This window comes from Lethenteron reissneri, chromosome 60 (assembly GCF_015708825.2).
Source record: "Lethenteron reissneri isolate LAM-NWPU_2019-01 chromosome 60, ASM1570882v1, whole genome shotgun sequence".
NCBI lineage: Eukaryota > Metazoa > Chordata > Hyperoartia > Petromyzontiformes > Petromyzontidae > Lethenteron > Lethenteron reissneri.
In genome coordinates this window covers 321,845-346,047 of record NC_083838.1, presented here as the reverse complement: position 1 = coordinate 346,047, position 24,203 = coordinate 321,845, and the positions used below count along the sequence as shown (strand labels likewise).

At 49.2% G+C, this 24,203-nt stretch overlaps 1 protein-coding gene across 1 annotated transcript; it reads right to left on the bottom strand.

Moving 5' to 3' along the window:
- Positions 1–2,535: 2,535 nt before the first annotated feature.
- On the bottom strand, positions 2,536–23,179 carry LOC133358060 (glutamate receptor 4-like). Its single transcript, XM_061576342.1, has 11 exons — positions 23,043–23,179; positions 18,729–18,782; positions 17,158–17,397; positions 15,529–15,689; positions 13,991–14,047; positions 12,488–12,541; positions 10,116–10,337; positions 8,884–8,988; positions 7,394–7,492; positions 6,058–6,261; positions 2,536–4,564 (listed from the first exon to the last, which is right to left on the bottom strand). Exons 1-11 carry the CDS (start codon positions 23,092–23,094, stop codon positions 3,500–3,502), a joined length of 2,313 nt encoding a protein of 770 aa, XP_061432326.1. The 5' UTR covers positions 23,095–23,179; the 3' UTR covers positions 2,536–3,499.
- Positions 23,180–24,203: the final 1,024 nt, after the last annotated feature.

Here is a 24,203-nt window from a genome sequence, read left to right as displayed (position 1 = left end):
GAGGGGGACCAATCCTCGACTCACGACGCAGTTGTGGGGCCCGTCGTCCGCCGGCTTCCTCTCCCTCCTCCACCGCGTCGGTCGACTCCCGCCGGGCTCCTGCCGGGCCCCCGCCGATCGAGTGATGGGGCCCCCCGCACTGGAGCCCTCTGAGGGACATGCTCGTGCTGCTGGCTCACAGCCGCACGGAGTTCACCCACACGCCCGCGCACACCACGGCTATTGCTCGCACCACGAGTGGCCATCTCGACGCGTGCGCACGCCGCGGCTCCGCGTTCGCTCTCGCCGCGCGTTCTCTCACGCAGTGGCTCCACACAGCAATCACAGACACCACGCCGATGCTCTGTACGAACTTTTATTGTCGGCGCAAATCCCGCACCGCCCGGAGGGAATATTTCGCAAGAAGAGCCCCAAGCCTATGGCTGCCCAAGTCCCCAGATATTCAGACGCCCTACCACGTTCCTCGCAGCTGTCCTCACGGACGAGAGAAAACTTCACCTATCCTCCCTGCCTCGTGGCGGCACTCGCTGGTGTCACACGGATGCTGCGAGCGGCTCGAGAAGGCAGGACGCCAGGGGGTGGATCTTGGCGGCCAAGAGATTGAAGACAGAAAATCTGCCCTGAACGGTCCCAGGCTCCTCTTTTTATCCCTCCGACTTGAAAAGCCCAGGGTCGCGTTATCCCGCGCGGCCAATCGTGCGCCTACCTGTGATTATCGCTCGTTTTTATTCCCTCACATGGAGCACTGCGGCGGTTGCTTCTGCGACCCATTGTCTATCCATCCGTACTCATGAATCTCTTACTCATCCTGGTTAATCTGGGAGGACGCCCGGCTGGTGAATACGCGCCCTGCTCGTGTGTATTCGGTCTGGGGCCGGGGGAGGTCGTGGCGCTGCGCTCCCCTGGACCTCATGGTCTGCTCTGCTCGCTTAATATTCCAACCCAGCCCCTCCCGATGTCGTGCGTGACTCATTGCAGCTGGCCCGGTGAACCTTTTTGCGTCCGAACTCAGGGGCACCGCAATGTGACCTGACTTTCCACCTAGTGACCCTTCGGATTAAAACCCGCCGTGCCAGGCAATCCCCCACCAGGACACTCCGTGCGTGTGCTGCGTGCGTGCGCTGCGTGCGTGTGCTCAGTGTGTGTGTCAGTGCGTGTGTCAGTATGTGTGCTCAGTGTGTGTGTCAGTGTGCTCAGTGTGTGTGTCAGTGCGTGTGTCAGTGTGTGCTCAGTGTGTGTCAGTGTGCTTAGTGCGTGTGTCAGTGCGTGTGTCAGTGTGTGTGTCAGTGCGTGTGCTCAGTACGTGTGCTCAGTGCGTGTGTCAGTGTGTGTCAGTGTGCTCAGTGTGTGTGCTCAGTGTGTGTGTCTGTGTGTGTCAGTGTGTGTGTCAGTGTGTGTGTCAGTGTGTGCTCAGTGTGTGTGTCAGTGTGTGCGCTCAGTGTGTGTGTCAGTGTGTGTGTCAGTGTGCTCAGTGTGTGCGCTCAGTGTGTGTCAGTGTGTGTGTCAGTGTGTGTCAGTGTGTGCGCTCAGTGTGTGTGTCAGTGTGTGTGTCAGTGTGTGCTCAGTGTGTGCGCTCAGTGTGTGTGTCAGTGTGCTCAGTGTGTGCGCTCAGTGTGTGTCAGTGTGTGTGTCAGTGTGTGCGCTCAGTGTGTGTGTCAGTGATTGCGCTCAGTGTGTGTGTCAGTGCGTGTGTCAGTGTGTGTGTCAGTGTGCTCAGTGTGTGCGCTCAGTGTGTGTGTCAGTGTGTGCGCTCAGTGTGTGTGTCAGTGTGTGCGCTCAGTGTATGTGTCAGTGTGTGTGTCAGTGTGTGTGTCAGTGTGCTCAGTGTGTGCGCTCAGTGTGTGTCAGTGTGTGTGTCAGTGTGTGTGTCAGTGTGTGCGCTCAGTGTGTGTGTCAGTGTGTGTGTCAGTGATTGCGCTCAGTGTGTGTGTCAGTGCGTGTGTCAGTGTGTGTGTGTGCTCAGTGTGGGGGCCATGGGGGAGTCGCGGCGCTTGCAGAGTCGCTTCGAGGCCGTGGCACCACACGGTGCAAGACTAATTGGGCATCTTGGGCATACGAGCGATTCGTCTCACCAGCGATACTTCACTCGGCACTCAAAGCATGAATCGAGGAGGAGAGCCACTTTGGTGCACGTTAAACATTGTTTTTGTATTCACAATCAAAGCCACTTATATACATATGCATTTCGTTCCGTTTAAGTGTGATATCCATTGTACACATGCATACTGTAGAAGTTATAAGGTGTAAGATGTGTGTTGCCGTATATCAATAAAATCGAGATTGAATCATGAATAATTTTACCTAATTATAGATTATAAGTTTTCGTGACTGCAAGGATCCACACTCTTTGGTTCTTTCGGTAAAGTCACGTAGATGAAAAAAAATATGAAAATAACCAAATTAAATCATGACGTTTCGGAGGCAACACAAGCTTCCGTCATCAGGTGGAACCTGGAAGCTTGTGCTGCCTCCGAAACGTCGTGATATAATTTAGTTTATTTTTCATCTACTTGACTTTACCGAAAGAACCAAAGAGTAATTTTACTTATCTGGGGAAGACACACGGAGATGTAGGACTCTTTCAGGAGGGTCCCACTGCTGCTACATTGGGGTTATCATTTTAAGATGTTTATTACAAAAGTGAGAGGAGCCCGGAGCATTTGGAGAAAGCCCATTGCATGCAAAGGGGGCAAGATTCTTATCCCCGTACAGATGGATAGAGATGACGATTAGTCCACTTGCTATTCTGCCTTCTCAATGTAAATGTATTGAACGTCTTTTATACTGTACGTACCGTACGTAGCCAACCTTGCTAATCGGAGGTGCGGGGAAAGGATAACAAACTAAACACAAAAGGCAGCTCTAAAGAAATGAGTTTTCAATCGAGATTTAAAAGTGCATAACTCCAGTGGCTTCCTAATATCGGATAGAAGAGCATTCCAGACAGCCGCAGAAGCACATCTGAAAGCGCACGATGCAGTGACCGTCTTTGTTCGATGGTTAGCCAAAAGCCGCTGCCGTGAGGATGACCGGAGTTCACGTGATGGGTGATGCTCCTTGACGACATCAGCGAGATATTCCGGTTCATTTGTGGCGAGCACTTTGTGTGTCGTGAGCGTGACCTCATCAATGTATTCATTCGGCAACCGAAAGCCAATGCAGCTCAGCGAACACCGGTCAGATCTCGCAGTACCATTCACAACACGTGCGTGTGTGTGGATCGGTATATGTGTAGTGTATATATGTGTTTGTATGCTTGTCACGTGTCTTTACATGGTAGCTATTTGTGCACCAATCGACACCCTGGACACCTGTGCAAACGAGATGTTCAATCTGGAGGAGTTTTCCGGGTGAAATATTTTTCGAATCCAATAGTTAAACCCCCAACAACATTTTTTCAGAATATTAATTTCCCTGCAGTACGAAACAGCGATGCCCACCGACACAGCCAATGCCATCGCCGCTGACGAGTGTCGACTTTGCCGACAGCGATGCCCGGCTACAGGTGCGTGGCTAGCGGCTTCGCCAGCAGGCGGGCTGCTTTAATGTGAAAGCAGAGACACTCGACGGCTCCTATGCCACAGCCTGCCACGATGCCCAAGACCAGGAAGATGAAGATTCCACGGAAGTCGTTCATCTCGATCTGGTCTTTGCCCGAAAGTTGGGAAACGCATTCCTGCGCCTCCTGCGCGAACCAGACGCGCTCAATCTTGTCGAGGTCGCCGGACTCCTCCAGCTCCACGATCGCACGGGACACCTGGTCCACGAGCGGCGAGTCGCGGCGGAACGGCAGGGCAAGCCGGTGCCGGTAGAAGCGACGCTCAGAGATGGTCATGTCACAGTAATCCTTCTTGGCCGTGTAAACGGCTGACATCTCGCCGATGAAGATGAACGGCTCGTTCTCGACTCTCTTGAGACCGAGCTCTGGCGAGCTGGCCATAGTGCCATTGGACACGTGGAGCCAGACGGTGACGTAAGGCTCGCGCGACGCGTTCTTCAACAGGGAGAACACGGAGTAGCCTCCGTACGTGCCGTAGTTGGTATCCACGCGGTCTGCGAGCTCCCTGAGCGAACGCACGCCGCCGGTGCCCTCGGCCGTAAGAAACGCCGCCAGGTTGGCCGTGTACGTCGAGCAAGCCACCAGCACGAAGCACCACCAGGTGTACGAAATTATTTTGCCGGCCATGGATGCCGGCAGCGGCCCGGAGCCCTGGTTGACCATGCTGGAGAAGGCGAACCACAGGCTGTTGGGGATGCTGAAGGCCCGACCTTCGCTGGGGGTCGCGTGGCCGCGTCTGGCCAGGTGGTGCCACTCGTCCGGGTGTATCCGGGCGAGCAGCGCCAACGCCAGGCCGATGCCGGCGCAGGCCGACAGCATGGACATCCACAGGTAGGTGTTGAGAGGCTCAAGGAACTGGAAGAGTCGCACTTCCGCTCGCTCGTGGCTGCCGGAGATGATGTGGTAGCCATTCTCGAACACCATCTCCGACAAGGCTATGGCTCTGTCGCCAGGGTCGTCCATCACCGGGTAGCCAAACAGGGCAAACTCCACGGCAGTCGCATCCTGTGAACGTGTTATTAGTATTCTTAAATATGCTTTTTTTTGTGAGATTGTGTCGTGTTAAGTCTATTCATTTATAAATTATGACAAATTGTCCGATTTTACGTTGTGAGACCGTCCACCACCAAACATTGCTGAAAATATTCACATAGTGTTGCACAAAACATTTAAAGTGCAAATTAGTATCATTATTTCACTTCATATGCTTTGGGGTTTTTGGGAAAGCCACATAGATAGAAAAATTATAATAAAAAATCACGACGTTTCGATCGCAACACAAGCAATCGTCATCCAGTGAAACAATATAGCGGGAGAGCTGCTGAGGAAGGATGCATCTTTGCTGATAGCCAGTGCCTTTGGAGAGTACCTTCGCCACACATAGCAGGGGTGACCAAAAATATTTCCAAAATCATTAGCAAACACAAGATCCAGGTTCGATTCAACATAGTACGTACAATTCGTGATCTGATACCACCTGTCAAGGATGTGACCCCTGACATGCAATACCCCGGCGTCTACAAACTAAGCTGTGTCTGTGGCAGTAGTTACATCGGGGAAACTAAGCGACACGTCTCGGACCGTGTTCGTGAACACAAGGCGGATCTGAAACACGGCAGGACCAATACCTCGGCCGTGGCTGATCATTGTAGTAACGCGGTGGGCTCACACGATATTGATTTCTCCAAGACGAAGGTACTCTGCAAACCCACTGGCTATCAGCAAAGATTTGTTCATGAAGCCATCCAGATAGATAAACACAGACACAATTTCAACCGAGAAGATGGGTACAAACTGAGCAATCATTGGAAGGACGTTATTAACCAGTTTAAGTCATAACTGGCTGTGATGTTTCCATCCTACCTGCCGATGTTAGCAGTTATTTTCGACTCTCCGAGTTACATTACCAGGTTCAATGTCTTTACATTAACAGGCGAAATGTCTCACTAACACAGCCAGCGTTGCTCGTTTTCCTCGATGTTGCGGTGGTTTTTATGTTGTTCGTTGTTCTTACTTTTACAAATGCTAATCTCTCACAATACAATGGCCACCTCCACAGCTTCGTCGTCGTGAAGGTAGTCCAGCTCTCGGATCTTACATTTACATGCAAATTCCATCTCTAGCCCGCCCACTTCGCTGATGACCCTTGGGCTGCACCCATCTCAAACCTTTATAACATCCTGCCTCAGCAGCTCTCCCGCCATATGTTTCACCTGATGACGATTGCTTGTGTTGCGATCGAAACGTCGCGATATTTTTATTATTATTGTTCTTCTATCTACGTGGCTTTACCGAAAGACCCAAATCATATGAATTGCTGCAATCACGAAATTTGGTGACTGATGACGGTTTTTGATGGTGGTGGTGTTGATGATGGTGACGGTGTTCATGGTGGTGGTGTTGATGATGGTGATGACGGTGTTGATGGTGGTGGTGGTGTTAATGATGGTGATGATCATGATGGGTCGTGGCCATGGGTGTTAGGCCACATGACGCACCGGTGATCCTGTCAGTTGCCCTTTCACGCGTTCCTGCATTGTCTCCTGAGTAGCTACCGAGTTGTCCGTCTCCTCCCAGGCTGCTGGAGGCGGGATGAGCTCCGTCTCAAACTCCAGCTTCTCTGTAATCTTGTTGAGCAAGTCCACCAGGAAGCCCGATGCCTTGGACACGTTCCCGTCTTCGTACCACACAAAGCCAGCCACCTGCAGAGCCATCCCCGGTTGACCGTGGCCGATGGTGGGGATATATTGTTTAATAGAATGCATGACAACTAAACGTACGTTCCAAAACCACATTTGTCACAAGCAGTGCTGCGATGTGCTTCACATGTCAAAGTTGCTGCTTCGACATTTTCATCTGACCCTGGCTATTGCACCACGAGCATGTTTTAGCGGTATTTAAAAAAAAGCATTCTATGAATATAGGCACCAAGGCCGAATAAGTCATGCAGCCAGCAACAAACAGCACGATAAAAGTAGTCATATGAGTCAACACGTTTCTCGAATTGAATCAAGGTTATTGAGGGCTTGGGGAAAAGAGACGATGGTAGGTCATTTCAAAGTGGAGCAGAGCGAGGGAAGAAGCAGAAATAGCCGTCACTTGCAGTGTGGCGCGTGAGTGGGTGAGTGGGTGGGTGTGTGGGTGGGTGAGTGGGTGAGTGGGTGAGTGGGTGGGTGAGTGGGTGAGTGAGTGGGTGAGTGGGTGGGTGAGTGGGTGGGTGAGTGGGTGGGTGAGTGGGTGAGTGAGTGGGTGAGTGAGTGGGTGAGTGAGTGGGTGAGTGAGTGGGTGAGTGAGTGGGTGAGTGAGTGGGTGTGTGGGTGGGTGAGTGGGTGAGTGGGTGGGTGAGTGAGTGGGCGAGTTACTGAGTGAGGGGTAGCGGCAGTGCAGTGGTTAGCGAGCTGCGCTACAACCCCGGCGACCTGAGTTCGAATCCTGCTCATGGCCAACACTAGTGACGATTATCTGAAATGGTCCTGGGCCTCCCCTGGGTCGACTCAGCCTCAAATGAGTACCTGGTGCTATGTGTAAACATCACCACTGGGGAGACAAAGGCGGCCAGTCGTTGTGCTGGCCATCCACCCTCTCGTGTACTTTTCCGGCCTCCATAGGTACTCGCTAACAGCACTTGCCCCTACAGTCTGTTAAAGGATATATGGGGCATCTTTGTCTTTGTTACTAAGTGAGTGAGTGGGTGATTGGCGGGATGGGTCCGCGGGTAGGTATGTGAGTGGATGGCTGGGTGAGAGAGTGATTAAGTGCATTGTTGTAACCTGCAGTGTGATGGTGTGTGTGTGTGTGCAAGTGGCAGCTCCGTGTGAGTGGGTGTGTTGTTACCTTTGGTGCCAGCACGCGCACCTTCCTTTTGGCAAAGAAGTAGTTGGTGATAGGCAGAGGTTGGGTGGCTTCATGCCGAGAAATTGACCAGTTTCCAACCTTGGAAGAGAGGCAGAAAATATCCCCTTCAGAACAAATGTTGAAGACTTGGCCTACTCCACTGACTGTCTCGTCTCATCCACGCTGCAGGTCTGTTCCACAGTGGAATTCCCTGCCATCGTCTCTTTCCCAAGGTCTTACAACCTCACTATATTCAAGAAATGTGTTATAATTCTCATCTATTACAACTTTGAGAGGACAAATAGTTCTCCGAACTTTATCCGAAGTTGTGCTTTGTATAGCCCTCATTACACACACAAATAACCCACAATACCTTCCTGCTATTATCAAAGAGCATTAACCTCCATCACGCGAACTCCGGTCATCATTGCAGTGGCTTTTGGCTCGTCAGCAAACAAAGACGGTCACCGCATCGCGTGCTTTAAGATGCGTTTCTGCGGTCGTCTGGAATGCTTTTCCTTCCAACGTTGGGACGCCACTGGGGCAATGCACTTTTAAATCTAGATCGAAAACGAATTTCTTTAGAACTGCTTTTTGTGTTGTGTTTGTCGTCCTTTCCTCGCACCCCCGGTTAGCACGGTTAGCAATGTACGGCGCGAAAGAAGTTCAACATAAAAACCAATTGAGTTTCATATCCGCTTTTGAAGTCGAACTCTGGATATCCGTAGTTGCACAGCGTGCTGTGGTTATAGACATTGGGATTCTCGAAGTAGTCTTGGTGGCTCAGAAGTCTCCATAGGTGACCAGGCTGAGACCACCGACTCGCGACAACTGTAAACCCAGTTTAATGACAGGCAGATGCCCAGATTCGAACCCAGGATGTTCCACAGTGCTCCCCCAACACTCGTGCAGTTTGGGCAGCTGCCTGTGGTCAAAGCGGGTTACACGGATTGATGGTCTCAGCCTGGTCACCAATGATGGCACACAAATAATCGTAAATCTGGTTTCTCGCTTAATTTGCATGTGCATTTTGCAGCTATGAAAATTAGAAACTGCATCGCTTTGCAATATAACGAACATTTATCTTTGTAGCAAGGCGGGCGGGATAGTGTTGCCCCCTAGTGTGGATAAGAAGGGTCAGAGTCCGAAACGTCACTGGTTATCATCATTATTTTAAAGCAGTGAGTGTTGTTGATGGAGGAGCGCGTGGTGGAGTAATTTGTTTTGTGACCTGTGCTTTGTTCAGATATTTGGACACGTGAGCCTCATGGCGGGCACCCGGGGTCCCATAAGCCCCCGGCTCTCGCATATCAACTGCGTTGCGACGTCATTTTATGTCTGTTTAAGGTGAACGACACAGACATTTATTCCTCTCGACGAGCTCTAGAACGATGCGCTCATCACGGTGTCTGTCACAGTCACGGTGTCTGTCCGCTCTGGGATCTCTCAAGCGGCGGTGTCTGCGTGGCAGGGAGACGTGCTGCCAGCACCTTGTGCGGTCCGTCTGTCCTCAGCTCGAACAGGTCGATTGTGACATTGGTGCGAGTTCCATCGCGAGCAAAGGCGACGAGGCCGGAGAAGCCCAACACCGTCGTCTGCCAGTGGAGGAGAGGGGAGGAGAGAGGAGGGTGGAGGAGGAGGAGAGACAAAAACAACGATCGCCCCGTGGAGTCGAAACAGACTCGTGGGGCAAGTGCTGTTAGCGAGCACAAGTCAGATCTGAAACACGGCAGAACTGATTTTTCGGCCGTTGCCGATCATTGCTACAACTCTGTGGGCTCTCATGAAATTGTCTTTTCCGAGACCAAGGTGCTCTACAAACCTCGTGGCTACCATCAAAGGTTTGTACACGAAGCCATACAAATATACAAACACAGACATAATTTCAACCGTGATTTCGATTTAAAGCTTTCGTGACTGCAGGGATTTATCTTCCTCCCACTACTCACCCATTGACACGACGGTCAATGGTACAGTGTATAATAACAAATAGTATAACATTTATATGCTTAATACAATGTACAAAGTAATATATAGTATCGTAATTGTATAGTGAATATACAGCAGTGTGATATACATTAAGGTGGGTAGAATAATACATAGTGTAATATTACAATGTATAGTCGAAGGTATAGGGTGGTTTATAGCAATACAGTATATAATTTAATGTTGGGTTTGTCTATGGCAGTATATAGTACGGTGTAGACTCGTGTGATGTAAGAGAATAAAGTTTAGATGGAAGCATATTATATAATTTTTACGACGTAGAATTGTAATGTATTACTTACTGTTAGTAACTCAGCTTATTGTAGAGTATAGTTAGTATACTGATGATACTATGTAGTTCATACTTTAGTTGTTTACGTGTTGGTTTTAGTTACTGCAGCTACATACTATTAACACTCCTTCCCTTTATTAATGCCACCCTATCCCCTCCCTTTGATGCTGATAGTCCTGCATAATGCACGGGCATATGTCGTACTAATCACATTCCTGCATTTCCCATAAATATGCTAAATTACTCTTGATATGCAAATTATTTTGTCGAAGCGCCCTTTCCCCCCCTTCCAACCCAGCGTATATATGCTCCAAGCTCGTGTGCTGTTTCATTCAGACGCTGTCTCCCCGACACATACACACACACACGATCACACACATACATACACACACATGCACACACACACACATAATCACACATACACACACACGCACACACGCTCGCCTGCAGCACGCCAGCAGGCGAGCACAGGCCGTCCCGCTCCATCTGCTTGAGGAAGGTTTGCGCGTCAAACTCCAACGCATCGAGCGGCGTGATGGAGAGAGACGTCGGGGACGAGCGGGAGGGGGGATTGGCCGCTCCGCCCGGCTCTTGGAGAGAGACCTCGAGCAGTGTGAACCGAACGCCTGTCTCGACGAACCGGCTGAGATACGTCGGTGGCAGCGTCTGTGACGAGGCAGGGGGTGGTGGGGTGGTGCGTGGTTTGGCTTAGAAGTTAGAGGGGGGGGGGTGATGGGGGGGTTTGTGTAAAAGGACGTTTAGAATAAGTTACATCCACGGTGGTGAGATGTTAATTTCCTCGCCTGGTTTACATTTAGAAATGTGTTCAGAGTATTTGGCTGCAATACATCTCCACACGCGAAGCCACTTCGTTGAGCCGTCATTGGTGGCCAGGTTCATAGCTTAATGGGCCTGACCTGGTAAATTACAAATTGTAAGTATCAGATGTTTTCTCCTCTTTCGTCACGTTTGCTGACACATAGTGCACTCCAATACAGGTGTTTTCCTATAGCAGAATACCACGTTATGTAAACATCTCGTAATAATAAATAGTGTCGGGTGAAGCACGGCCCGAGATAACACGCGAGATGCGGACGCAGGCCGAGCAAAGATGGAGGCGCGTGCAGGCAGCATCCCGCAGCATCCCGCAGCATCCCGCAGCATCCCGCAGCATCCCGCAGCATCCAGCAGCATCCAGCAGCATCCAGCAGCATCCCGCAGCATCCCGCAGCATCCAGCAGCATCCAGCAGCATCCCGCAGCATCCCGCAGCATCCCGCAGCATCCAGCAGCATCCAGCAGCATCCAGCAGCATCCCGCAGCATCCAGCAGCATCCCGCAGCATCCAGCAGCATCCAGCAGCATCCCGCAGCATCCAGCAGCATCCAGCAGCATCCCGCAGCATCCAGCAGCATCCCGCAGCATCCCGCAGCATCCAGCAGCATCCCGCAGCATCCAGCAGCATCCAGCAGCATCCAGCAGCATCCAGCAGCATCCCGCAGCATCCAGCAGCATCCCGCAGCATCCCGCAGCATCCAGCAGCATCCAGCAGCATCCAGCAGCATCCTGCAGCATCCAGCAGCATCCCGCAGCATCCAGCAGCATCCCGCAGCATCCCGCAGCATCCAGCAGCATCCAGCAGCATCCAGCAGCATCCAGCAGCATCCAGCAGCATCCCGCAGCATCCCGCTGCCTCGTGCGATGCTACTCCCAGGCGGCTCTACAACCGCTTATTGCTACGCACACGACGTAGATCTGTTCACTCAATCGCGTCATATCCAAGTCGCGTTCTGAAAACACGCAGCGATATAGGAGAACAGACTGGAATAAACCGACTGCCCGGGATTTACAGGTCTACACGTCCTGATTTACACAGCTCGTTGTTGGAATTTTACAGGGTTGGCAGTTTTTCTTCACCTCTGTCCACCCAGCAGTGTAAATACTGAACTAAAACTATTTTTTTTATTTTACCAGGTAAGGCCCACTGAGCTATGTAGCTCTTTTTCAGAAGCGAGCTGGCGATCACAGATGATAGGTCAACGAAGTGGCTTATCATCATCACGTGGAAATGTATAGCAGCCAAATACTCTAAACGTGTGATGTTGATTCTAAATGAGGATGGAAAAACCAGAGGACCTGGAGAAAAATCCACGAGACATGCAAACTCCTAATATACAGCAACAGGCGTCTAGGTCGGAGTCGAACCCACGTCCTCCTGTATACCAGGCGAGGTAGTGAAAATCTCCTAGCCACCGTGGCATCCCCAGGTTCACCACCACAGTCTATACATCGGTAGGTCGCGTGCAGTGGCGTGACGTGTGGACGCATCTACCTCTTCCAAGACGTCTGTTCAGCGTGGAAGAGGAGACCAAATATCCCCTAGATCTCCCTCTAGTGGAGGCCCTTCCGACAGCAGTGGTGTGAGCCGGCAATTGCAGGGCTGCACCTTGACCTTTTATCCAGACACGAGGGGCGAATGCACCACGCGGTGACTGGGGCCTGCGCCGTGCGGTGTGTACGTTCACGTGCACGTGCCAATTCATTACTGACAGTCTCAGCAATTGGTTCGCGATTTCTGACTTTTGGAACCAGTAATCAATTCTGAAAACGATTACCGATCACCGTTTAACAACCGAACTAACGATTACGTTTTTCAGCTCGAGCCCAGCGGCTGTGGCTATTCCCGAGTGGTGCCGATGAAGGCCGTGTTAACCGCACATCGGCGCAGTCAGCTTCCCCCGCTGAGAGGCAAGCCCCGTGGGCTTGAAAGCAAAAGTACAGCGAGATTGTCAATGTGTAAGGTCGGGAACTCGGTACCTGCAGTGGCACGACCCAGTGGTAGGGCATTGCAATGAGACCAAAGTAGATGGACTGTAGACACACACGCACCCATACAGTTTCACGCGTTAGGCTTTCACGACCAATTTTATCCATCATAAAGGTGACTTGAGTGAGATCGCGTGAACATGAATGTGTCATTAAACCCGCCACCTCCCTGACACAATAAACGAGTGAGGTTTGTCACGTAAACAGAGCGTGCCAAGGAGTTTCTACTTGAGCACACCGCCGCTGTGTTGGAGAGTCAGACCCACAACATTTACAATTTGAGTACCGTGACGTTTCTGCCGGTGATTACAACCAGCTTCATAAATGTCAAGGAGAGTGAGCAGTAACAGAAATAGTGAACAATATCACCGATAGAGGTGACTCAAGTAACCGACTCGACTTTCCAGGGTAGCTCAGTGCCACAGGTGCACGCACGACGATTAGTTTGTGCGCGATGCATCCGGTGACACCCTGAACACCCTTGCGAACGAGATTTTACATCTCAAGGGATTTTCCATGTGAAGTATTTGAACTTATGTTTGTTTTAAGTATTCTGCTGTCAATTTCATTCTTGATCACACATTAATTTTTTTTATAACCTTGAAAATTATTTATTTCTGCTTTCTTCCATTTGTAATAGGAGACCACACCTGGTCTACATTTTTTTTTGGGGGCCCAAGACCGGTGACGCTGATCTGAACTGGTTTTGTGCCTCTCCTCGTGTCTGGTATGGAGGAGGTCGTGGGTTCGATCCTGACCCTGACCCCATTTGTGGACAGGTCGCTTCTGAAAAAGAGCTATATAGGTCAGTGAGCCTTGCCTGGTAAAATTAATAGTTATAATGTAGCTCGCAGAGACTGGTTTCAAGGCTCGCAAGAGCATTGAGAGAGTGCCCGTCTGGTACAGACACACAACGGGGAGGCTGATCGGTGCCCGAGTTGCCGAGGCTCAAAATGCCTCAGCGAATCGCCTTAGATAATTTCTCATCTCTGCTCGCACAATCAAAGTGCACCTCCAAGTGGCAGCTGCCCCTGTAGCAGACATTTTGGGCCATGACACCAGTACACAATGGCCTCGTTATTTAAAATGTTGTCACGGGATCTCTAACGTCCACCGTGAGTGAAGCAAGCAGCGGTTAATACGTCGTGGTTAATACGCCGTGGTTAATACGCACCCGCAGTATTGACGCGGGCAGCCTGCCAGCTGGTAACCACGAACTCTGCAGAAAGCAGCTAATGCCCTATTGCTGGGCCATGTCACTGCTCCCAGATGTCCATTCTATACTCGATGTCACTCTTTGTGTAAGTCATTTTTATTTACAACACTAAACACCTCGTGGCTCAGAGCAGTATGCTAGGCACCGAGCTACTGAACATCTGTCAACTCCTGAACATCTCTGAAAAAATTGCTTCATAGCTCATCGGATTCCTCCAGTATGAATACATATGATTATTATTATTCTGTACCCATTCACCGCGAGGCCCTTGGGCTTACCTGATTGAGAATGTGGGGGATGAGGGAATCGCGACAGTAGAGTACGATGTTATAGACCTGGAAATAGGGATGGCATCTTAATACGTGACGGTTATTATTAGCGAGCAACACAAGCACCACGATTGTAACTAAGATATGTACCATCACAGGTATAACCTCTCTAACGTCACAGGTATAACATCTCTAACGTCACAGGTATAACATCTCTAACGTCACAGGTATAACATCTCTAACGTCACAGGTATAACATCTCTAATGTCACAGGTATAACATCTCTAACGTCACAGGTATAACCTCTCTAACGTCACAGGTATAACCTCTCTAACGTCACAGGTATAACATCTCTAACGTCACAGGTATAACATCTCTAATGTCACAGGTATAACATCTCTAACGTCACAGGTATAACCTCTCTAACGTCACAGGTATAACATCTCTAACGTCACAGGTATAACCTCTCTAACGTCACAGGTATAACATCTCTAACGTCACAGGTATAACATCTCTAACGTCACAGGTATAACCTCTCTAACGTCACAGGTATACCATCTGTACCATCACAGGTATAACATCTCTAACGTCACAGGTATAACATCTCTAACGTCACAGGTATAACATCTGTACCGTCACAGGTATAACATCTCTAACGTCACAGGTATAACATCTGTACCGTCACAGGTATAACATCTCTAACGTCACAGGTATAACATCTGTACCGTCACAGGTATAACATCTCTAACGTCACAGGTATAACATCTGTACCGTCACAGGTATAACATCTCTAACGTCACAGGTATCAGATGTGTGTAGTGACATCGGGGATGTCGCTGCATGGTGCCGGCCTGAAAGGGCCACGGCACGCGATGCACCGTCATCGCGTGCACCCCGTGGGCGGGTGAAGGACGTTTCGATCGCAACACGAGAGCAATCGTCATCAGGAGAATGATGACGATTGCTTGTGTTGCGATCGAAACGTCGTGATATTTTTTATTATTTTTTATTCACTTTATTTTCATTTTCATCATTTTATTGTTATTATTTTTTCTATCTACGTGACTTTACCGAAAGAACCATAGAATATAAATTACGAATCGTACATTTAACAGTATAAATCCCGTGTTATTATATCAATTTACACACAGAGTTTTTGCAACAAATGAACCACGATGCCTGGCTGATCTCGTTAAAAGTGCACGGCTCCAGTGGCTTCCAAATATCGGAAAGAAGAGCGTTCCAGACGGCCACAGAAGCACATTTGAAAGGGTGCGATGCAGTGACCGTCTCTGTTCGCTGGTTAGCCAAAAGCTGCTACTGCGAGGATGACCGGAGTTTGCGTCACGGTTGATGCTCCTTGACGAGATCAGTCAGGTATTGTGGTTCATTTGTGGCAAGTACTTTGCGGGTGACGATTGCGACCTCAGTGTATTCGTTCGGCAACGAGGGTCATGATGAGTTCACGAGCACGATGTCAAGCTTGCGGCCCCACTGAGGTGAAGGAGGGGGGCGCTCACGTGGCCCACCGCCACCCTCGTCCTTACCTCCTTGCGGCGAATCTCCCGGAACATGTTGTCAAGGGCCAGGAGGTCGGGAGACTGCCCCGTGTCCTTCAGCTGTATGGTGCTCAGCGTCACGGCCATGCTGCTGCTGCTGCTGCTGTCCTCCAGGAAGCTCGCCACTTCCTCCACAGACAGGCGCAGAGCTGGTGGGAATCATGGGCAGTGGCGTCACAGCACCGCTCTGTTGGAATTCGTCGTTTATTGGCCTGAATACTTTCACGGTTATTTTATTGAACCAGGCGATTAGTGAAGATACAAGTGCGTCTCACTTGCAAGAATGACATGGGTCATCACGTTTACAAAAGTAATTACTTAAAAACAAGAACAACAGTGACGCAAATTCAGACCAAAAACAACCAAAATAAAAAAAAACTGAGCAGAGACAGTCAATTTGAAATCATCGGAAAAGCAACTGTGTTACAGGAGAGAACAAGTGACAGACACAATGGACATTAAATCAAGTGAATTGCCACTAACAAAACTTCGCTTTTTCTACTTAGCACGGATGGCTACGGACGGTGCGAACGAAGTGCAACATACAAACATAAACAGACGACGACGCAAGTCTGAGATGAATCCCTGCCACAGCAACGCGCTGCACCTTGGTAAGAGTGAGCCCGGGCGCAAGAGAGCCGAGACAGCAGCGGGCAATCAGTGCCTGATCTGATGGTGGCACTTTAAAACAAACACAATCGATATTAATTTAAGAAACTTGCCCACTTGTTTGAACTGCCGCGCCGGGAGATCCAATGGAATCAGCGACATCTGGATAACAAGGCCAGTGGGCTGAGCATTCCATCACAACAGCTCCCCCTCTCTCATTTAACAAAGGGTGGGAAGATCACGTGAATCGCTCGACAATTCCACAGAGTGCTCATGATGCATGTAACATTAACGTCGTTTTTTATTCGCTGCATGTACAGGTGGGGTTGCAACGTGGCAGACAATTGGCGAATTTACGACAGAAAAAGTAGTATGCGAGTATGTGGGTCCACGATCGTGAAAAAGGCCCGACAAGCTATGAGGGAATATAAGAACCAGATTTTCACAGAGATTTCAATAAAACGCGCTCCTTCACGCGACACATTAGGGGCATGGAAGTGCGCGGAACTGCTCTTACAGTTGACTGCCATCCACTTGGCGAACTTTGGCACAAACCCAGCCGCAGTGTGCCGTCGATGGAGGGCAACACACGGAGCTGTTGGGATCAAGGCGCGTTTTAGTTTACACGCAAAGCGACTTTGCCGCCACGCTGTATGTGCGAGGCAAACCAGTAAAAGCGAATTCACCCAACAACCCTCGCGGCTCCTCGGTCGTGACCCCGACCCGCGGGTCAGGGCAGCGAGTCCACACGCCGCCCGGGCCATCCCCGACCTTGCGGGTTTGTTGCGCCGAGTTTGTGTCGCGTTACCTGCTGGGTTCCCCGCCTCCTCCCCCCCCCTCTTTTTCTAAAATCCGCTTTGTATTCTGGGTTTTTGACTGAGAGTAAAAAAATATATATATAAAAATTGTAAAACAAATTCAAAAGTAACTAAAGAAATCTGATAGGTCAAAATATATTTTGCCAAAAAATAAACACAAAAAGTGAAAGAAGAAATCCCTGCCACGAACCGGGGTCGTGGAGGATGATGGCCCGGCGCCACTTTGCCTGCGACGCGAGCCACTGCGCGGCTCCCAGCACGACGCCGCCGCCGGGGTAGAGCGGGAAGGCTCGTCCAGAGCAGCAGCCGCTCCCCGCGTACAGCACCGCGCCCGGAGACGCCGGGACGATGAGTCGGGGCCGCGGGGAGCTTCTCTGCTCCCTGGGGGCGTCGGGCCGGGCCACCCACACCTCGTCGCGGCACGGCGCCGCTGCGTGCGGGAGGATGGGGGAGGACTGACTCACTCGTGCCGTCAGTCGGCGGTCACCATGCTTGTTGGAGACTGGATGAATCCGATGAGCCGTGAAGCTCTTTTTGTTCACAAGTGTCCAGCACAAAGTCCACGTGGGGCAACGCGTCCGCAGCAATAGTTTAGCTTGTTGAGGCAGCTGGGTCAGGACTATTGGTCCCCACTCTTGAGCAACACAGACTTGTGTTACAAATCTAACAACATTGAAGAAAAAAGCTGTCTCGGGTGTGGACCAATCAACTTCAAGGACAGTGCACATTATCAGAGTTGTGTTCTTTGTTTGCATTATGACTGCAGGTATTGTGGTCTATGCAAACATGACTCCTTGTAAAAAGGTGTCAGTTTTGTTGCCAGATAGAAGGGTAAAAAAACAATTATCATATTTTTACCGGCAAATGAGGTTCCAATGGTGAACATTGAAGAATCACAAGACACATATATACTACGACAAATAATTAAAGTAACATTGTATACATCTTAAAGTCTCATCAGTGGTCCTTAAACTATCCAGGACACTGTTGCGGTGCCCAGCCAGGCTGTTTCAAACACTGTGAAGTGAAAGTTATTTCCTGCTATTTGTATTTTGCCAGGTAAGACCCACTGAGCTCCATAGCTATTTTTCAGATGCGACCTGGCCACAAATGATAGCTCAACGAAGTGGCTTATCATTATCAAGTGGAAATGTATAGCAGGAGGGATAAACCGGAAGACCTGGAGAAAAATCCACATGACCACGGGGGGAGAGAGAGAGACACGCACACTCCGAATATACAGCAGCAGGCGTCAGGGTCGGGATCGAACCCACGGACCTCCTGTATACCAGGCGAGGTGGTTAACATTTCCTAGCCACCGTGGCACCCTGAAGTGAAAACGTCGTTCCATTTTGTACTCAGTCGATCCATGTGATTACTGTACTTTGGTGGCTCAGTGGTAGAGCCAGCACCTCGCAATAGGAAGGTTGTGAGTTCAAATCCTGGTTGGGGGTTGATTCAGCATATCACTCCTACAGGGTCGATACAACGAGTACCACTTTATCAAGAGGTAAACAGTGCTTGTCCAACGGATTAACTTGCCCCTGTCACGAGATTGTGGAATCCCACCACCGTCTCAGGGCTGCAAACAGGAGCTGAACCACTGCTTCAATGTTCATTTGAGCAGGAAATCACGATTGTTAATCAGAAACATTATTGATACTTGTCATAGATTCGTGTTAATTGTATCAACAATGTATAGAGTAGGCAACTAGTCATGCCAGTACTAATTGACTGAACAAATGGTGAAGGCATGGGTACCTGCGTGGGTCTTGCTTCTGTGGCTGCCATTGCTATGGCCGGTTTGGAGATAACCTGCAAGAGAAGAACAACGTGAATAACAGGAGACACATGCGTTGTTGGATGTCTGCTGTTCATAGCTCAGTAGAAGCGATAGAAGCTTTCTCTCGTTTGGTCATGAATTGAAATATCAGGATCGATTCAATCCGGTTAAATAATACAAATAAAATTGCACCTCGATCGGTGGCGTAGCCAACTACATTATCAGCTCAGGGGGTGCGATAATGGGTCACACGGGGCCCCAATATTTGATGATGCTCAAGCCGATTCCCCCCCAAGGCGGAATGATCTTCTTGTCGACCTCGTTACCCTGTGGTGGTGGTGATGATGCTGATAATGACAGAGAACAAACACGCGATGCGCAATTTGAGGAAGCCAAACTTTACTGCTCTAAGTTAAAATTAAATGTGGAGCGTAATCCCAATTGAGCAATTTAATTATCCGGTAATTTATGGAATATGGAAACTTTAACTGGGACGCACAATGGGTCTCTGCTCGTTTCCAATGACGTCAGCGGATCTTTAAACGTCCACTGTGAGTGAAGCAGACGGCGGGCGCGCTGCGATACGTAACGGATACACGCCACGCCAGTATTGTCCAGGGGCGGCCTGTCGGAGTTGCACCACGAGAACCTGGGACACAAGCGGTGACGTCACCACCCCTTTGTTGCTGCATTCAACATCGACCCGCTGAGTGGCGTCGGGCCGTGTTTTGACACCGCGATAGGCGCGCGAGTGCATGCAGAGGCCGCTCGCTGGTCGTTAACGTTGTTACGTTTCATGAATTATAGATTCGGGTCTCTGAGGCTCACTCTTCCAACGGATGTCCTAAGAGCTTACAGGAAATCCACATCCACGCCTTGTCACTCGAGCAATTGCCTCTAATGCATCACCGGAATGCGACAACTTTCGTCTGTCATCGTAATCACGGAGCAATGCCCTCATGCAGTCACCAAGGTGACCCGATGTTGCTTGATCCTTGGCTCGCTTCGAGTGGCTATAACTTAACACGCTCGTGGTGAAACATCGCCTGGAGACATCACCCCACCCCCCCTGGACACCGCGCCGCGCTACGAACTTGGAGACCCGAGTTCGATTCCCGCTCACGGCCACCAACATTCAGTGACGATTATCCGAACCGGTCCTGGGCCCCCTCCTCTAGGTCGACTCAGCCTCACAATGAGTCCTTGGTGTGGCGTGTAAACATCGCCACTCGGGAGACAAAGGCGGCCGGGCGTGGTGATAGGTGCTACTCGCGAACAGCACCTTCCCCCAACAGTCTGTGAAGGTTACACGGGGATCTTTGTCTTTGTGTATGGAGTGAAAGAGGTTGACCAACAACCTCGACTCGCACGGTTGGCTACGTGCGGTTCTACATCTACACACCGACAAAGACCCCACACATATACACAGCATACAACATCCACACATACAGCATACACACATATACACATACAGCATACACACATCAAGTTCAAGTTCATTTATTAGGTGTAGCCCTGTGAGCCATTCGGCTCTTGAATCGGGTGCAACCGCAACAAACAAAAAACAAAAACATGAACAAAAAAACATCTTAAAGTGACTATGTGACTGAGTGCAAACAGAAAATCCAAGAAAAGACAGCAAAATATTGCAGAAAAAACACCGTACACCAACGCTGTGTGCAAAAAATCCCAGTGGGATGCAAGTCAAACAACCAACAACAACCACAAGACAACTTAGATTAAGGCCATCAGTCTAACTCTGTACTAAAAGAAACAAACATGGCTAAACCAATACACTTTTCGAAATCACCAAAATAAAGCCATGAAACCAATGAAACAGTGATCATAGGAACTGTGACGGAATTTTCACATTAAATGGCATAAACAATATGTACTACCAAAACCTTGCAGCCATAGTTGGATGCATGAGTCACTCCACAGGAGCATCAATCCACAGGAGCATCAATTGGAGTAGTATAATATTATAATTTTTCAATGCACCTTTAAGATCCACACAGTAAATCAAAACACAGGTCATACTTTGTAGCGATCATCCGGAGCGAAACATTTAATTTAAGGCCACTCAATAGCACTGGCAGCTAGGGGTGTACAACTCCTCTAGAGCAGGTTTGAGTGAAGATCTCATAGGTAGTGACTCAAGTTTCAATTTATTGGCAACATAATTCCAGACCCTGGGGGCATCAATAGCAAAGGCCCTTCCTCCAGTATATGTACGGCAATAGGGAATATGAAGCTGGTAAATGAGCATAGACCATACAGCATACACACATACAGCATACACACATACAGCATACACACATACAGCATACACACATACAGCATACACACATACAGCATACACACATACAGCATACACACATACAGCATACACACATACAGCATACACACATACAGCATACACACATACAGCATACACACATACAGCATACACACATACAGCATACACACATACAGACACGCGACAAAGATCCCACGCGCAGCCCTCATGGCCTGCAGGGGCAAGCGCCGTGATGAGCGAGTAGCAGCACCGACGAAGGCCGAGACGGCGCACGAGGGGGTGGGTGGCCAGCACCACGCCCGCATACAAACATACAACATACACACATACAACATACATACACACATACACACCAAGGCCGTAGCCGTGGAGTCAACATTGGGGGGGGGACCAAATTTTCCAGGGGGTCTGGGGGTCCCAACCCCCCAGAAAAAAAATCTAAATTAGAAAAATAATTTCCTGCCTACATTTTTTAAAAATTAATTAACACATAGGATGGACTTTATTTATTTTTTACAATAATGTCTAAAAGTGTATTGCATTACATTGCTCTGTTTTTTCTTTTTTCCCTTTTCTTGTTTCATTGTATGCAATTGCAGATACAACCATAACCACAATAATATAAACAGAAATCTATGCGTTGATTTATATGAAGACAAGTCCAGATATTGTGGCCAGGGTTTCGCGAATTGTTGTTTCTATTTACATAGCGTAGCAAACATTTTAAAATATTTGTAAAGCAAAATATTGGGGGGTACATTTTGAGCATATTTGAATATTGGGGGGGGATGTGTCCCCCAATATATATTAGAAATACGGCCTTGATACACACATACAACATACACACAATATACATGGCGATATCCTGATGTGTAGATTGGGTAGGGTGTGTAGAGTGTGTATGGTGTTCATAGTGTGAATGGTGTGTGTGGAGTTTGTGGAGTGTGTATTGTGTGTCGAGTGTGTAGGGTTTGTATGGTGTGTTGGGTGTGTGTGGTGTGTTGGGTGTGTGTGGTGTGTGTCGTGTGTAGGGTGTGTATTGTGTGTAGAGTTTTTATATTGTGTATATTGTGTGTAGAGTTTGTCGGGTTTGTATGGTGGGTTGGGGGTGTTGGGTGTGTGTCGTGTTTAGAGTGTGTATGGTGTGTAGGGTTTGTATTGTGTTTAGAGTGTGTATGGTGTGTAGAGTGTGTATGGTGTGTAGAGTTTTTATGGAGTCTGTGTGGTGTGTATGGTGTGTTGAGTGTGTAGGGTGTGTATTGTGTGTAGAGTTTTTATATAGTGTATATTGTGTGTAGAGTTTGTCGGGTTTGTATGGTGTGTTGGGTGTGTGTCGTGTGTAGAGTGTGTATGGTGTGTATGGTGTGTAGGGTTTGTATTGTGTTTAGAGTGTGTATGGTGTGTAGAGTTTGTATGGAGTCTGTGTAGTGTGTATGGTGTGTTGGGTGTGTATTGTGTGTGTGGTGTGTTGGGTGTGTAGGGTGTGTAGAGTTTGTAAAGAGTCTGTGTGGCGTGTATTGTGTGTAGAGTTTGTGTGGTGTGTAGAGTGTGTTGGGTGTGTATTGTGTTTGTGGTGTGTTGGGTGTGTAGAGTGTGTAGGGTGTGTAGAGTTTGTAAGGAGTCTGTGTGGCGTGTATTGTGTGTAGAGTTTGTGTGGTGTGTAGAGTGTGTTGGGTGTGTATTGTGTGTATTGCGTGTAGAGTTTGTATGGAGTCTGTGTGGTGTGTATTGTGTGTAGAGTTTGTGTGGTGTGTAGAGTGTGTTGGGTGTGTATTGTGTGTAGAGTTTGTATGGAGTCTGTGTGGTGTGTATTGTGTGTAGAGTTTGTGTGGTGTGTATGGTGTGTTGGGTGTGTATTGTGTGTAGAGTTTGTATGGCGTCTGTGTGGTGTGTATTGTGTGTAGAGTTTGTGTGGTGTGTATGGTGTGTATGGTGTGTTGGGTGTGTATTGTGTGTAGAGTTTGTCGAGTTTGTACGTCTCTCTCTCTCTTACCTGTAGCTGAGCAAAGTGGCAGCAAGAGCGTCAAAGCGTGCAGGCAGCCCATGGCTCTCTCACCGGAGAACCCTTCTCAGAGTGAACGTCTCCTCTCTCATCCCTCCACTCCTCTCATCCCTCCACCCTCTCATCCCTCTACCCCTCTCCTCCCTGCACCCCTCTCATCCCTTCCACTCCTCTCAACACAGCACCTCACTCCTCCACGTGGACTTGCCTCCTGCTCGCTCAACACCCAACCTCTACCATCCCCATCACCGCTCCTCCACCATTATCATCCTCCACTCTACCTCATCACTTCTCCTCCTCCCCACCATCCCCATCACCCCACCCTGCATGCATTTTCCACAGACGCCAGAGACCGTGTCCAGGTATTAAATCAACCTGGCAGCAGGGGTGACAGGACGGATGTCTATCGTGGTAACACGGGCCGATGAGAGTCTATGGGTTGTTCCAATATCTGCTATTGTCAATTTGTTTGTTGTATTGAAGCGATGCTCTTCACAGCTATTTCTCTGGACCGACTCTGCTGACGAGTCTGAACATCTGTGAAAAAGAGCTTCATATATCTCCTCGGATTCCTCCATGACGATTCTAAGTTGTGAACCCCGATGCTGTAGAGAAATCTTGAGCGAGCCGAGGCAGCGCCCGTGATGTGTATTGTTTACTCACGAGGGATATTCCACGCGGCTCACGAAACAAACAATACTACTCGGGGAGCAGCGTATTATTATTGCCATTATTATCCAGGCAGCTGTGCAATTCAGGAACATGTGCAAAGTCCATTGTGTAAGGAATGTAAGGCGGAGCAGACCAGCTATTTGATTGAGACTTGCTGTCAGACTCGTAGCTGGACGCTGTGTGTGTACTATGTTGCACTTCTTTCGCACTGTAGACTCCCCACGCACGATGCGTCTTCCCGGGATTACCAATTTACTCCTCCCAATTCAAATGCAATCAAAGAGGCAGAGAGTATTGGATTCCTGCAGTCACGAAAGCTTAAAATGAAGATTGCAATAAAATAGTTTCACGCTGGACGCGCCCGATGATGGCTAAACACGTTCCACGAGTCGCGCCAAGCAATTGACGCTGTCTGTGTAATGTGAAACACGTGCACACATACACACTGAAATCGCGTCTTAATGACCAGTTTAACACGCA

Coding starts and splice junctions, on each gene's coding strand:
- LOC133358060 (XM_061576342.1), bottom strand. CDS start 23,094: ATGGGCTGCCTGCACGCTTTGACGCTCTTGCTGCCACTTTGCTCAGCT. Junction 8,989..10,115: donor CGCCTGCTGGCGTGCTGCAG/GCGAGCGTGTGT, acceptor CTCCACTGGCAG/ACGACGGTGTTGGGCTTCTC. Junction 7,493..8,883: donor GGACAGACGGACCGCACAAG/GTGCTGGCAGCA, acceptor CTCTCTTCCAAG/GTTGGAAACTGGTCAATTTC.